Raw genomic sequence first — 16,597 nt, forward strand, 5'->3', positions numbered from 1 at the left:
ACTTACCTGCGGGGCAAGAGTAGTAAGCTTCAATGGTCCCTACTCCTCCGGCTGGTCTGTGCTTGGATTGCGCTCCTGTGCTTGTACCCCCGTGAGGTGGGCCCCATCGTCGCTGACCTATCTCTCGCGGTTACGCCTTACCAACGAGATTCTTTGTAACGGCCTCGTAGTGAGTCGCTAGTCATCTCACCTAAGGAAGTGTGATGAACCTCTAGCGTAGCTCACGACTTGTGGGTAAAGATGTGCAACCTCTGCAGAGTGTAAAACTGGTATACTAGCCGTGCTCACGGTTATGAGCGGCCCAGATCCTCCTTTTGATTAGTGGGGTTGTCTCCTTCCGACGAGGGAGGTGCCTCTCGGGGTTACCTTGGTGGCTTGGTTTTGGTCTGGTTCTCAGTAGTATCATGAGTAAATTTGACTAATTACTATGTAACTGGGTTAATGGTAATTCATCAACTCGTAGTAAATAGCTTTAATAAAATTTTGCCAAGACTTAAAAGCTAATGCAGTCAGTCAGCCAGCCTAGAGCCTCATAGTTTGTGTTATACTTGTTGAGTACAAGTTGTGTACTCACTCTTGCCTCTTCTCTAATTTTTCCTCTTGGATACGCTACTGCTGCTCAGTTCCTGCCGACACGAGGGAGTTCGTCCAGCGCTACCAGGACTACGAGGACTTCTAGGTGTTCGTCTCCCAGTCGACGTCCCTGTGGCGCCCTGCTTCAGCTTCGGAGAGCTTTATTCGTATTTGTACTTCGCTTCCGCTGTATCAGACATTCTCGTCATTATTGTAATAAATAACATTCGTATTTCGATTTATTATGTCTTATTCGTGATATGTGCTGTGATATACTGTTCATTCTGTTGTATATACGTGTGACTTGATCCTGGCACGTATATGATTGCTCGGTTTATGTTCTTTTATAAACCGGGTGTTACACAGTCAAACATGATTGTTTCCCCAGTCAACATACTTTGCCTTAAAATGGCAATCCGCGCGAGTAGTTCAGAGATCTGACTCTCGTCGGCTGGTTTTTTATTCCACTAGGGCCATTGGATTGGAGGGCTAGGGGTAATGGATGGAAAACTTCTCGACTGGTTCTCGACATAGAACCACTTGGGTTTCCATTAGATTACTTTATTACTAAGGTCATAAGAGATATATACTCTATCCTTTCCTTTGCCTAAGGTGGAGACCCGCGCCCCCTACTACATCTAAGACGAATCTATTGGGCTGCGGTTTCAAATGAAAAAGAAAGCGAAAGAGTTCGAAATGGGGCTCGATGCCCAGAAAAGCTTCGCATAAATGCACAAAGATGGAAATATGGACAAAGGAATTTGGGGTCAGATGATGCAATTGGATCCTGTAGTAGCGTAGGAGTCCAGAAAAGAAAGAAGAGTAAGGAAACCCCAATCCGCGTTCCAAGTATGAGGTGAAAGCAACGATTTCCCCCGTATTTTCATACGGATGATCTGAACCCAAGGCAGGATGCCATTGGATAACAGATTTGGGAACTAAAAGACCCTGTGACACCAGAGAATCTAAGTCAGATTGAGAACACTTACTTGTGTTCCAACCCTCATCATGGGTTGGCTCTGCAGCCACACCCTTCCCCTTGGTCGCTTTCTTGGGGGCCATCCGGAAATTTACGGATCACTTCACGCGCATATACTGGCGGAAACCCTAGGGCGAAGTGGGGAGCAAATGAAAAAAAAACTTTGGATCTGGGAGTTCGAGAGCAGAAAGACAGATCTAAAGCAGTAAAAACAAGTGGCGGCCGGTGGGGTAAAACCTAAGTTACCGCTTCATTTTATAATGGCGGTGGCAACATGGTAAAAACACCCAACAGGCCAACAATCCGTTGCAAATCGCGGAAATAAGGGGATTTAAAAGAGACATTCCTTTTTTCTGAGATTACATTCTAGAAGAGAAAACACTCACATCCCTAGTCGACTACTCGACTTCCTTTCCCTTAACTGGGATTACATTCCAAAACAAGGATAAGTACTTGACACAGTACAACTACTCGACATTACAACTCGAGTACTTTTTATTACATAACTTTACAAAAACAACTCGGGTCTGCACGCACACTTCTTGGCTTCCTAAGAAACATGCTGCAGCTAGATCGGCCCGAGACCGTGACAAAGTATAAACTTGTTATTCCCTGGTAGCATCTTGTAGAGAAATTTCTGGGAGAAAAGTTTCAAGAACATGGAGGCAGATTACAGTAATCACCTCGCAAGTCCTCTTGAAGCATCTTGCAGAGAAATTTCTCCTTCTCCCTGAACACGTTGTAACAAGATTAAGTCTCCCTACCAGAGATGCAGTTCTTGGGCATCTAGAAACAGGCAACCCCAAGGATGTGACACAACAAGATTCAACCCAACAACCCCAAACCTTCCTCATTGGAATATGCAAGGACATGATGTCCAGCATGGATCCGATGAGAACATTGGGGATGCAGAAGGAGGCAGAAGAGACTTCTCTTGCTACTCGCAAGTTCTCTTCTAGCATCTTTTGCTGGGAAGAACTACACAAATCTCAAGAGTGCGAGAGCAAGAACACCAAGCAAAGGCCATGGCTGCTACACTTCGGTGCTTCTACTAAGGGGCTCTCCCCTACCTTTTATAGCCACAAAGGGGCTTACTGAGGAGAACCCGTGAATCAACAGTGCACGTTTCACGGACGCATTCATGACAGCATTCACGGGCGCAGTCAAAGCTACAATAATGCATATTCTCCAAACAGTAACATCTCATGTGAGCACTGAATAAAGAGCCGTACATCCCGGGTTTTATTCCTGAAATTATTTCGGATGCAATCAGTGTGGCGGATCCAATTGTATCATTTTTCTGGGATTTTACCCGAAAAAGAGGTCTTTTCGGATTCCGGATCTGATGAATCCTGCAAATAATCTGAAGGATAAAATCTGATGCCATGACTTAAATCCTTAATTCCAAATCTATGCTCGGGGGCTACTCGCAGCAAAAGGGATTTTGATTTAAGGCTCGGGGGCTGCTGGATATAGACATCAGAGATTTATTTTTCAATTTTTTTGGAAAATAGACTAAAGTGACCCTCAGCCTGAATTCTGCGATTCAACCTAAGGCTCGGGGGCTACTCCATATGGAGCGCGAGTACTTCGCGCACCATATATGATCAAAGATTTCAGGTCTTGAGCACCTCACAGTCTCGAAGAAAATGGAAGTACTTGAAGGACTACTCGACGTATCTGAACGAAAGACCAGAAGCAACCAGGAGGAGGTTCTGATTACTTGAAGAACTCAAAGATGCCCTGCCAAGTATTCGATGCCTGCAGGACTCGGCTACGAAGAGCTCGGGGGCTTGTCAGACCCGGGACTGCGGGACTGCTTATAGACATAGAATGTTTTAGAGTAAGAGAGCTCATGGATGTACCTTACCTATTTTGTAACTACCCGAATAGGCATAGAACTAGCTGCAGTACAAAGGAAACTACCCGATTGTATTGTAGTAGGACTCCAACTGTACTCGGCTAGGACTTTCCATGTAACCCTGTCCCCCCGAATATAAAAGGGCAGGCAGGGACCCCCTCCAAACAATCATCAACACCTAAGGCAATACAAACCACACAGGACATAGAGTATTACGCAAACTCACGGCCCAAACCTATCTAAATCTTTGTGTTCCTTGTACCATCGAGTTTTAGAGCCGTCGATCCCTACCTACAAACCTTACTGCTAAGGGTATCCCTGAGCAGGCTTGGCGATAAACACCAACACCCAGCTTCCTTGGTTTGGCTGTCCTAGAGGACCACATGTCCAAACAAGCTGCCATGCCTTGTCCAAAGTCGGTTAAGTTGCTCTGGTGGGCCCATGAATCCAGGCGCTTGCGTCTGATTGGTAGATAAGATATTGGCTCGGATTGATGACGTGTTTATGCTCATGGGCTGCATCTCCTTCTCATGTGAGGCTGTCAAGTGGGCCCTTTACCCCTTGGGCTTGCTTGTGATTGGCTCGAGAATTTATGCATTGAATAATACTTGCTAGTTTCAGGCATGTTTGGCCCATATTTACCTGCACATATTCTCAAACTAGCATCTGTGGAATTCTTCAATAAATAATCATATGCTAACATGCATTCCCTTTGATGCCCATATCATGCACGATATTTGACGCTCAAAATAGTCCGTCAACAAGATCCCCCACATTTATTTCTTTGATCGTCCTCGAGTGAAGGCTAGAACTAAGGAAGACCCGGCTCCTATATGAGATGACACCTGCATATAGATTATTCTAAACTTTACCTTTACCTGTGAATTTTCATGTGTCTACCATAAATTGTTTGGCAAGTTGAAGAGAGGAACGGTACTGACTCCAATCTCCTCCACTTTCATGCTATATGACTGGGGTTTTGAAAAATATTTTTGTAAAAATCAACCATAGCTTTACTTCTTCATAGAATCTCTCATGTCGCTCAGTGTGTATGTATTCTCACCAAAGTATTGCTTCTTTTCATCCTACTTCTAAGACATAGTGGTTTGCTGCACACCTATATGGAGACATCGGAGAGAGGAAATAATACTTGGATGAGATTGTGCCACGTGAGCGAACGAAGGAGGGACGCACATCGGACGCACGAGGCTGAGCATTACCGAACAAACAAATGTAAATGGTTTCTCTTCACAACGCAATCGGATTATGCCCAAAAATCATCGAACCAAACAGCACCTAAATTTTATCAGATTACACAGCTAATGTACATGAGATAAGTGATACCTGAATATGTTTGGCTTATGACTGTAACGGTATCAAAACACTGACAATGTTTCAAAGAATTGGTTTCGCATGAATAAAAATTCCTCGAAGATAGGATAAGAAACCAGAAACAATAGATCCCCTCTCACTTGGTAATCAATGAATTTGGCCTCACTAGCATGAAACTCTCGATGTGGGATGCCATGGTGGCGCTGGTCGCAGCACCTCACAAGGGTCGATCCTCGATGAGCCAAGCAGAAGTGGCTGCAAGGAGGCTCTCTTGCGCTGAGAAGCGATGCCTGGGCGCCACCGTTGGAGGTGACAAGCCGCCGTCGCCATCATTTGCCGGACCTGCAGACGAGGACGTTGGCAGCGGCCATTGGATGATGGCAGAAACAAGAGCAGGGATGGGTGAGGATTACAAAGGCTTCTGACCGATTACGCTCAAATTTGGGTGGAATCGTATTTACTCTAGCCCGGTATCAGATCCCACGTACTAATCTGATTACGACCTAGCCAAACCAAACAAGATTTAACGGGATTTGTAACCATGTAATCTGGCGGCGGAGCAAAATTGACGAACTAAACACTAACTTAGTTTACTCAGCTGGCACATTTTAAATGTTGCAGTGTACCAGTTCCAGAGCCCGCACCGTTTTGCTTACTTCAACGAACTCGTCTTTGAGCCTCTAAAAATAAGGGCGTTGGGATCTTGCTGATTGTAGTGGCCAGTAGTAATGCAAATAATGAACCGGCAAGATCTGTGACCTTTTATTACGTAAAAACAGATAAATAACACACAGGAAACTAGATGAGATTTCTTATTGCAAAGCACCTGTGTAACTACAAGGAAGCAGTACTATATATTGGTTACATGTTCTATTACAAAGAAAGGGAACTAAAATTTATTATCTGCTACTTACGAATAAATGTTTTATTCTTAGAAAATACAAAGGCAAGGACAGAGTCTAAAGTAAATGAAAGATAGAGACAAAGAGAGTAGTACAAGCTGCTAGGAGTAAAAGGTAACATTATTTGCGACCCACAAGCCAAGAGCTGGCTGTATGACTTTAATGCAAACACCTATTTCTTGCCTGCGAGCAATACTCGACGGCGGTACTCTGTGAGAGCCCATATGGGGAAGATGTTCCTGTACTGGGTGTAACTGGCCATAGCAGTTTGGAGAAAAACTCCAATGATCTCCTGTTGTTGACAGTACAATATTTTTTAACACATTGCAATATTATAAATGATCGTTAATCATAATTTAATTAAGCACAGAGTAACTATGCTGGAAATAAGAGTTTCTGAATAGACAAAATAACATAAATGCACTGCCATTTCAAATCATCAACGAACATAATTCTGCCTAGGTGTTGTCCTATATATATCTCCACACCAACCTCTCATAGGGAGCATTTGTTACCGAACATGGAGATTTCTTGCCTTCTTGGTACCATAACATGTCTATTAATCTAGTTCCGACTAATTAGTTTCCATGGAACCTTGATTCACAGTACATTATTTCTTTCATGATTAATCTTTTTACTATAGGATTTCTACTAGGAATGTTTCAACTTGTCAACCCAGGACATTTATTTGCATGGGCTTGGCATATACGTTTAGAGAATTTTTACAGTGATTGAAAAAATGAGATCCATCCATCTAATAGAATCGTATGGTGGTCAAGGTAGAAAGTACCTAGACTAAAGTACCTGGTGGTATAAAAATGTGGGACCAAGTACCAAAAAGAGTGGGACCGAATATTAATTTAATTTAATTTTCTATAGATCAACGGCTAGTGAAAAGCTAAGGGAGAAGTACCTTAAAGTACCCTCTGGTACTTTATAATCATTGTAACAGAACTCGTATGTTTATATTATTCTTTGTTAATGAATTGCAAAAATGCTAAGAGAGGCATGCTCTCTCTTGAGGGTTTCTAAAACTAGATTAATTTTTTAACATGAACAAATATTCTCCAATTAATTTTTAAAAATGTATACAATATTCTCATAATATGAGCATTACGGGATAGATCCATTTTGATTAACATTGAACATGTATGCATAAAACATCATGATATGCTCGAATGAAGAAGTCTTCACGGAATCACGGCTGTGCTGATCTACCTCATGTGGTTCTTAATATGATCATGATGGTTTAGCTTAGTTTGCATTATTTTTGGAAGGAGAGATAATCCTTCAACTATCTGAATCTTATTATTAAACTATTATTCACAAGATTGCCAAGTATCTTATCTGCATTACCCCAACTAAAGGCTTTGTGCCAAGTTGTTACTTGTTAATAAACAATTTAACTCCCTACAAGTAAATAGTAAGTGGTGATCAATCTATTTTCTCCCGCATTCATTGTAGTCTTGAATCAAGAATAAGTGAAGTAGAAGAAAACATTAATGCTTGTTTGTAAATGAAGAATATTAGTCTCCTACTCCCTGGGTCCCAAAAAAGTCATTTTGGGATAAAAAAATTATCCAAAAACAAGTTATTTTATCCCTTTTATTATGTGCATAGGGGCAAACAAGGCTATTTTACATCCTTATTAATATGTCATATAATTCCTAAAATGATTTATAATTTATTAATATGTCCTCATATCTCCCAATGATAGTAAAACTACTTTCTATGCAATCAGCTATTACTTGCTGTGGAAATTCTCCATCCTCTAATTGTAAGTTCAGCAAAACACTTGCTGCTCGATGCAGAGGTACTGGATCTCTTTCAGCCTACAACAACACCTTGAATTAGTTTCCTTTGTGATGTGCACATCGTATTAAAATCCACAAGCCAAATGAACAACAAAAGACAAGACCTGTCCTGCATCAATTAGTGTCAGCATGGCCCATGCAGTGTGCGTACCATGAGGTCGATTGCCTTTAAGATTTGTGTAAACCTGATTCAATGCAATTCAGAAAATGGCTGGTCAGATCTTGTGGTTGCATGGTGGTTATACTCTGAATTTACAGCCTATTTGTATTGGCTTCTAGACCCTCAGCTCGCACAAACTCAGATTCCAACATCCATTGTCCACAAGCTGTTTTTCCCAATTTCTATCTAAAACAAACAATCCCTTAGTGTCCAATTTATTGACACCTGACACAAATTATAGAAACACAAAATCCCAAAATACTAGCCTGCAACACTAGCTACATAAAACCCTGATTCCTAAATATCAACTTCAAACAAATTGATAGATTGACGTCAAAGTTACCTCATTATGAATTGACAAATAGCTCTCTCCCCAGCCACCAGAAGGAAGCTCTTTTGACAAGAGAAATTCACATGCCTTTCTGATCGTAGCACTATTCTCGAATGTCCGGCCAGCAGAAATTAATCCCGCGACTGCAAACCATGTGGCATAGGTGAAACAAATTCCCCAGGAGCCATACCTGTTAGAATACAGATTTGGAACAAATAGAGTTGAGTAAAGATTTTAGTTTATATATTCAGTGTGTTGTATCTGTACTTATGTATGCATGGTGTCATAATACTAACCATGAACCGTCTCTTCTTTGAGAACTCTCAATGAAACTAGCACCCTTGTTGATACAATATTCCACCTCTTCCTTGCGGTGGCCAGGGTTAAGTTTTCTGAATAATGCTAGACACTGAATTGATGATGATGTACATTCGACATACCTGTCAATTAGATGCATATGGATGGAGACTGTCTTATATATAACTAAAAGGAAATATATTAAGAACTGGAAATCAATGGATTATAGCATCTTACGGGTATTCAATCATTACACGCCCAAATGCGTCGGAAGGATTAATATACTGAATTCCAAGAAAACATGTCAGTATTGACAAATCTAGTCACATTGATGAATGCAGTTGTGCTTTTTCAACAAAGCAAGCATGTAACTAGAGAGTGAAGCAGATATGTATTAATTTATATACAAATATGTGCATTTAGCTAATTTAATAGCTATCCTGTTTAACTTTGCATTTTATATTCCATTTACTTCAGATTATACAAAATTAGGGTAAATTCGAAGTTCTGATTCAGAGTACATGATTTCTCAGTTTGTCTTATTTATCTAGGTTAGAATATTCTCTGGTTGTTGTTCAAGTGGTGTATGTCCAACAAACCTTAGCTTATGTATAAGGCAAGTACTACTTGTGTTTTACTGCTGTATATTTTTTTTGTTTATATATGTAATAAGAACACATTGCTGCTTGTGATGGTGTACACGAGCATGTGTGCACATCTCTCTTTGTATCTTCACCTCTCTTATTTACTGATGAAAGCAAGGGAAAAAATTGACTTGCAACATTGGGACTTAGCATAAATATTAACACAAGAAAGAAGGATCCTGAAAGAGATCAACTACTCACCTCCAGCCATGCATAAGATCTGATGCGTTCAAATGTTGAAAAGCCACCATTATTATTCTGTGAATGTTTATTAATACAAGCATATCAGACACATGGCTCATCAAAGTGAACCAACTGTTAAAGAAACATCATGAAACTTAAATGTTGAGCATTGACATTTAGAAATATTATCAATATACGGCCATAATAAGTTGGGTTGCTGCCCTTTCATGCTGTTATCTAACAAAAACAAACTGCAAAGGTTTTGTAGGTAACTACACTTCTATAGGCATTGTAGTGAAAAATCCAGAAAGTTGTGATCAGCAGAAATGAACAGTAAATGTTCTGGCACTCCCATTGATTTTACTTCCTCCATGACAGAGTATTGAATATGCACACCACGTACTATGTTTTCAAAAAGTGAACATGTCTATACAATATAATTAATAGCTACAATTTGTGTCAAAATAGTATCAGAAGTTTGAACAATGCTTACCATGAAATACATCAGACAATTGACAGCATCATATTGTCTATCAGTTTCCAATGGTTCGCTAATGATTTCAGGAGAAATCTTTGATAACAGTAGACAAGCCTGTATGTAAAAGTAAATTGTAAAAGCATAGATACTTAAAAAAATCACAAAAAATTAATATGAAACAATGTACAATGGAAAATTACAATATGATCAACACTTGACATTACAGTTGTCCATTATGTTGGGCCTGGGCCATGTGAGGATCTAAAAAACAACTTTAATAAAACTATTGTTACAGACTGTAACCAAATATGATATTAGTTCAATTTGGTCAAGTCTAGCGAAAACCACTGTATTAAGTGTGTGATGTGCATCGTTAGACGAGAATAAGAAAACTCGACCTGCGAGGGGCTAGCCGCCCCCCGAGCATTCTTATAAGAAGGAGGCCTTCTAACGCAGGCCGAGAAGCCCCCCGAACCCCAGCTCTTTCTGACCTTGGGTCTGTTGCCATTTCCTGGAACCGTTACCCGAGCCGGGACCGTTACCCACTGGGCCGGGAAACCGTGACGCCAGGTCGGGCCAGGCTGACTACACAGCCCAAGCTATCAGGAGCACAGCGAGGGTTTTTTTTCCCACAGTCGGGGAAATTCGCCCCGGTGGGGGTTCGAACCCCGCACCTGTGGAGTGCCGCCGGTTGCTTCGCACCACTCGGGCTAACAACCTTAGGCAGACGAGAATAAGCAGATATAAAACTTTGGAGAGACAAAAAATGAGCACCAATGAAACCTTATATGTTCCCATGGTCATTTGCCCCTGTTTGTTCCATCATTCCACGACACCCCCCCGACCCACACACTCTCCCCACCACCCCTAAAATTGCTGTAACTCCCCAAATTTTGAAGATGGATAAAATCACTAAAAATTATTTTTTTTGGAGTCCACAATAAGCACACAAAAAAACAATTACTGTTGCACTAGCCTTAAATTCTATTTGGCTATTTTATTGTCTTGCACAACCTTTGAAGTAGACAACCGTGATCTGAGATTCTGAGTTTCACTAGATAATAACTAGTCTGCATCTTTAGATTCATATGGTTGTTCGCAGGAGAATCCACCCTTTACAAATAGTTTTAATCAATCATATAGTATATATCTTAGTTGTCCAAATTCATTTTGGGTTCAAATGTTTTTGTATATATTTTGCTTCTTAACATGTAGGTTAGAACAATAAGAAAAGCAGGGAGACATGGAAGGAGCTGAAAGCATGGATTGTGGGCAAGGAATGGTAATTTTCGTTCATGCCCCCATATAAAGGCCCATAGTAATAATGATCAGGGAGACTATCTTATGCATATCAAATCTACACTTTTTAGTATATGCATGAGCATTCAATAGACATAGTGAAATAAAATAAATTAAATTAGACAAGAAAAGTTCTTTATTGGTAATAGTTAGGATAACATAAGTTTTCACCTTTAATGCTGTTCCAGTGCAATCTGAAACTTGCCAACCATCATCAGCTGTAGTAAATGTCCATCCACCTTTGGAGATGTGGCGATGCCAGTATTCAAAATTTCTGGGGCAGTTGTCAAGCAACTTCCATTGTAAAAATAGCTTGCTTATTAGTAAAACAAAATGGATTGCCATTTTATAAACAAAATCGAGGTCTAGTAGCATGCATGTACCTGCGAATTCTTAAGGAAGGAATGCGCTCGATTAAGAGTTGGTCCAATCTCTTTGACAAAGTCGGTAGCCACAAGGGCCTCAACTGTTAAACCTGCGTCCCACACTTGGCTTCCATCGTAAATCTGCATTGAACAATACAAAAAGTTGGAATCCCACTAGTGTTGAACTACATACATCTCTATTATGATTAATAATTTTATTATTTGTATGCTAATGGTTGTCAGTGCCACGCGAGACTTCTGGGGCAACGGCAACTGGCCTACCAGGTTCCAGTCGACTCCTTCCATGTGATGTTTTCTGTGTAGCTTCACCATATTTGAATATTAGTCTAAGAGAGTAGAGAGGAGTTGACACGGATTTAACTACAACAATCTCAACAATTAAGAAATGTTCAATACTTGGTAGACTGAATAAAAGCACTAATTGAGCATGCCAAAACTATTAGCTAACACCATTGCTGTAGCTATGTGAACGGAATGTGAAGGAGATAGTAGGAAATGGGCCATAAAAACATTATGGATACTTATGTAGAAAAGAACATTCAATGGTTACCTGCATCTTCATGCCATCTTCAGCAATCCACAAGTAATCATATACTCGTGCAATATGGCGTTTGAATGCCACTGAGTTTGGATCTTCAATCCAGCAAGCAAGCGTATTTAATGCCTGTGTATGATTTGCTTAGTTATTTTCTTTTTCAGCTATCATGGAATGGCTAATTGGAAACAAAAGTAGTCACTAAGGAATACATCTATAATAGATTAACTATGAAGAAGTACAAAAGGGAATCACTCCAAGAAAGGGGGAGAAGGAAGGACACCCTCCATCCTATGAAAAGTGCAATCCTGTGTTCGAAAAAATCCAACAAAGAGTACAATCCTAGAAATTGGACCTCCACTACCTCCTAATTAAGTGGCCAGATTTGATTTGCATGATAAAATTAACCGCATGTGGCCAACAAATGAGGGCATGAGTCTTTTCACGCTACTACTAATATGACTTAAAGAAACTAGAATTGCACTCTTCATGGGATGAAGGGAGTACACAATAAAGGAAAAAAGAAGGTTCATCAGTAACACAATGTGGTGTGGTGGACCTTGCACCGGAGTTCGAACTTGATTGTGAAGTTCAACTCAATTGCAAACTGAACTAGCTAAAGCTAAAAGTGGTGCATAACTCAACTAGAACCATTTTGGATAGCAAGAATAGCAGTAGTGGTTGAGAAAAAAGTACTTACTCTATCAGAATCGATGCAACATATTTCGTACTCGGTGTAGAAAAAAGGAAAATAAAAGAATTAGCCACTTACCTGTGCATTTGCTCGATCTAGTTTATAAAACGTTTGTTGATTTTTTTGCTAAAAATTAAAGTATGCATGTCCATAGATTTAAAAAATGACCAAAACATATATAGTTTATTAAAATTATCATTTAATCAAGATATTGTAAATGAAATGATTCTTATATTGTAAGTAAATCAAGATCGGTAGCAGCACCATCACGTCCGACAGAAAATTGGCAAAAAGAGCAGCAGCACCTATGGCACAATTTCGGTAGAACCAGCATCATGGGCTATAAATACAAATAGGGCCTCTAAATTGAACACCTGGGTCTGAATGCCGGGGATGGACGCTAGATCCTCTTCCAGTCTTCCTCATGGACTACAGAAGTACAGATGCAGCTAGTCTCGTCCATGGACAACATGAGCAGCTTTTGCATTGCTCCTGCATGCATCTTTCTACTCCCATGCCTAGACGGCTGGACTTCTCCATGCACTTGGTCACCAAGCCACTGCAACTTGTATAACTCCACACCGTATACACACACAACTTCTCCATATACCATCTGCCACCGCTTGGTTTCCGTTGCTTGTCACTATGCACCCCTAATAATAACTTGCTGCTGGATAGATTAATGAATGCTAGGTGGTTTCTTCAAACAATCAAAAAAAAGTGCTGGGGGGAAGTGCTCGAATGAGATAAGGGCAAAGTTCCTTGAGAAGTGGCATGGTTAAGCAGAGCGCTCTAGCACGGTAGGTATACAGGTGAAGCAGAGCCGTCCGAGATGGAACTTGCGAAGGGGAGAATGAACATGATCAGACTAGTGATCTGTGGCCGTGCGATGATATGGCATATGATGAGAGGGAAGAACAATCGATTGGTGACATGGATGCCATGCCGCTCAACACCACCCATGAAACCGGATATGGACCTGATATGCACTGGCATGAATAGCCGTGGGATGAGATGTACACAGTCATAGAAGACCAAAGATAGACTTATTTCCTAAAATAAATGGAGTGTTACGACCTGCTTATGTGAAGTGTTTAGGTCACTAAAATATTGTTGGATTAATCTGTGAAAATATCAAAACAAGAAGTCTGCACTCCCATTATGTAAAAAGTATAACAAATGATCATAGTCCTCGGGTTACCTTGGGTACAGCACCAAGGTTGATGTATCGAGTGCACTCATCTTCATAGTGAATGTGCCTCATGGCAGTGGCAAGAGCTTTCTCCCTCAGTTTTCTCCCAGGCCAATGCATCAGAACTGGTTCAACAAACTTGTGAAGAATAGACCAAAGTATATCCTGAACTGACGAATGCGGATTGTACATATCTTCCTGATGTGTTAGCATGTAAAAAATATAAAAATCATTTAGATAGTAGGAAAATATGCAATAAAAAAACATCTGGATCAAAAAGCAAATATAAGTATGACATCTTATAGGCATTTTCACGTTTTCCTATAATAATTTCTCAAGTCTCTCAGTTAAAAAACAACATCTTGATCACAAAGCAAATATAAGTATGTCATCTTATATGTGCTTTCATGTTTTCCTATAAACTTCTCGAGTCACCCAACTGTTTTGTGCTCATCAGCTATTATCTTGGTATTTCAACAGACATTCGTCGGAAAGATGCACTGAACTGTATTGCCGGTTAAAATCAGTATATCTAGTCATATTGATCACTCATTAATTTGAGTTCTTGATGGAAAGGAATAAGGATTGCCTTTTGCTCATAAGATTCATCTGTAGACTACTGACTGTTAACTGTGGCCAATTTTTATAATACATTGAGGATTAATGTTGAAGGTAAACATGATCAAAGCCCATTTTGTTGGCGGTATCTAATTTAGCACCACATTGGAAGTTTAGATAGCTTGAGGCTAACATTTAATCCTATGTGCTCTAAAAATGGCACCTCCAGGTAACCATATTACATTGATGATAAAAGTGTAGTAGGCATGCATCCACTGTCTTGCTGGGAGAAATAATTGACAAACCTCAGACTTATGCATTGACCTGCACTACGTAGTTTAGTTTAGACAATGTTCACATCAATATTGATAAGTACTCTATCTTTTTACAAAAGAGTGCAATTCCTGAAAACGACATGGTCCCCAATAGACTACATTGGCTATAAATTACTAGTCTGTATCAATGACCATATCAAGTAAGAACAATCAGTGATAAGTGCCTTTATCACAATGTTCCATCAAGAACTGTCAACCATGGGTCATCGTTTGGTCACTTCCTATTCTTGGCTTCTGGCTCCTCAGTATTAATTGGAGCAAATAAGAGGACAATGATCTCTATCTAATTGGCTTTGCATCCCTATTCAACGATAGTCCATTTTCTATAAGTTGGCAACTGATTGTTGTGAATTATATATTATTCAAAAAATGATTCTTCCCTCAAGATATTTTCCTGGCATGATTATCCGAAAATATCCCCTCAAAATAAAATCACTTTTTCACCTATTCTGCGAAAACCAATGACCTTATTCTAACAGACTGAGTATGTACTATAATTTGCTTTGTGTATCCTAATGGAAAGAAAAAGATAATTATGGGGCGCTATATTGAAAAGGATATGTACGTGACCAATAGCTTATTGTGAATATATTTTAAAAACAGCATTTTTTAATTGTATACTATAGTACATTATTTGCAAAGAAATAGTATAGACACTGATTACGAGCTATATTGCTGATAACTTTTCATACCAACCTTAGCACATTCAGTACGAGCTTTGTTCCAGTCAATCTCATCATAGTGGACTTTGTAGAGTTCATTTCTCAATTCCAGTACAACTGGGGTGGCTGGGCCAACAAACTTCTTCCCATAAATGTAAGACATGGGCAGACACACCATTCGGATATAGCATGACATTCGACCTGCATTACGTCATGTATCATATTGTACCATATTAGCAATGAATGGCCTTGCAACCTAGAACTTTTAACATTTATCGACCTTGGAGTATTGTGATAAAATTATTTGATTGTCCAGTACTAAATAAAATCACCAAGCCACACAAATGAAGAATTATTTTTGCTTGTTGAACGTGAACTCATAATCATCATGAACTTGCTAAGTGTCCTGAGATTTCTAGCCTGCTTAGTTTGCTCCTACCAATCTGCTTTGAATATAGGGTTGCAGTTTTAGTTGTAAATTATACAATGTTAATGTCTTGGTTTATTTTGGCTTCAGCAAAAAGAGTAGTACATTACAGTCTAACTTATCCAATGAGTCAATACCTAGTGGGAAATTTGTGAGAGATGCAACCAGAACTGTGAGCCCAAAAGATCTTAAGAAGCTGGAGAGCAAGCTGGAGGAAAGTGTAGGCAAGATCAAAGGGATGTTAATATATATAACAGTTTGTTCATTTGAGAATTTTAATTGACCTATATCTTTTCTGTTGCCATTTGTTGTATATGAGCTATATTTGTGATAAGCTATGTTAAAACCAGATGACACGTGTATACTATGTGCTCACAGCCTTTAGTCAACTATAGTTCGCGTTATTTAGAGATGCCAGCATGTACATGTTTGTACGTGTGGAGGGATCAGGGTTTGGTGGCTGCTCATAGGGCTCAAACAAAATATTGACATTGCGCCCACATTCTATAAAAAATGTTATCATACAATGCACAAAGGAGATACCAAAATCAGTGACGTGCAAAAAACTTGTCTCTGACGTGAGATTAAAGACCGATAAAATTACTACACGTCACCTGTATCTTTACCGATGGGTGAATATATTGGGACCATCCTAAAAAAAAACACGTCACCGATAGGATACCAGAGATGTGCATGGTCCATACACATCACTCGGACCCAAGTTTTTTGGTTAAACCAAGTTAAATGCCAGCTCGTGTCCATCTTATATCTCCTCAACCATACATCTCTCTCCTTTGTCTCACCCCCTCTCTCCGCTCAACTCCTCTCCTCTTAAGAGCATGACTTCTTCCTTCCTCCCACACCCTCTCGAACTAGCTATAGCTAAGAGAGGTGGAAGGGGGGGTGACGCTATTTCCGACAGCGATTCCGCTGGTCTCCTTCCTCTCCGATGGCC

At 40.0% G+C, this 16,597-nt stretch overlaps 1 protein-coding gene across 1 annotated transcript; it reads right to left on the minus strand.

Annotated features, from left to right (window-relative positions):
• Window positions 1-8,482: 8,482 nt before the first annotated feature.
• On the minus strand, window positions 8,483-15,378 carry LOC120640014 (parkeol synthase-like). The gene is made up of 7 exons (XM_039915918.1): window positions 15,250-15,378; window positions 13,670-13,858; window positions 11,237-11,359; window positions 11,025-11,147; window positions 9,570-9,668; window positions 9,095-9,151; window positions 8,483-8,533 (listed from the first exon to the last, which is right to left on the minus strand). The coding sequence occupies exons 1-7, from the start codon at window positions 15,376-15,378 to the stop codon at window positions 8,483-8,485; spliced, it is 771 nt and encodes a 256-aa protein (XP_039771852.1).
• Window positions 15,379-16,597: the final 1,219 nt, after the last annotated feature.

This window comes from Panicum virgatum, chromosome 7K (assembly GCF_016808335.1).
Source record: "Panicum virgatum strain AP13 chromosome 7K, P.virgatum_v5, whole genome shotgun sequence".
Classification (NCBI taxonomy): Eukaryota; Viridiplantae; Streptophyta; class Magnoliopsida; order Poales; family Poaceae; genus Panicum; species Panicum virgatum.

What these genes read in the sequence shown, in the direction of transcription:
- LOC120640014 (XM_039915918.1), bottom strand. Translation starts at nt 15,378, where the DNA reads ATGTCTTACATTTATGGGAAGAAGTTTGTTGGCCCAGCCACCCCAGTT. An exon ending in GCACTGGAACAGCATTAAAG is followed by an intron (nt 9,669 to 11,024) that starts GTGAAAACTTAT and finishes TTTTACATACAG; the next exon opens with GCTTGTCTACTGTTATCAAA. An exon ending in GATCTTATGCATGGCTGGAG is followed by an intron (nt 8,534 to 9,094) that starts GTGAGTAGTTGA and finishes CTTGGAATTCAG; the next exon opens with TATATTAATCCTTCCGACGC.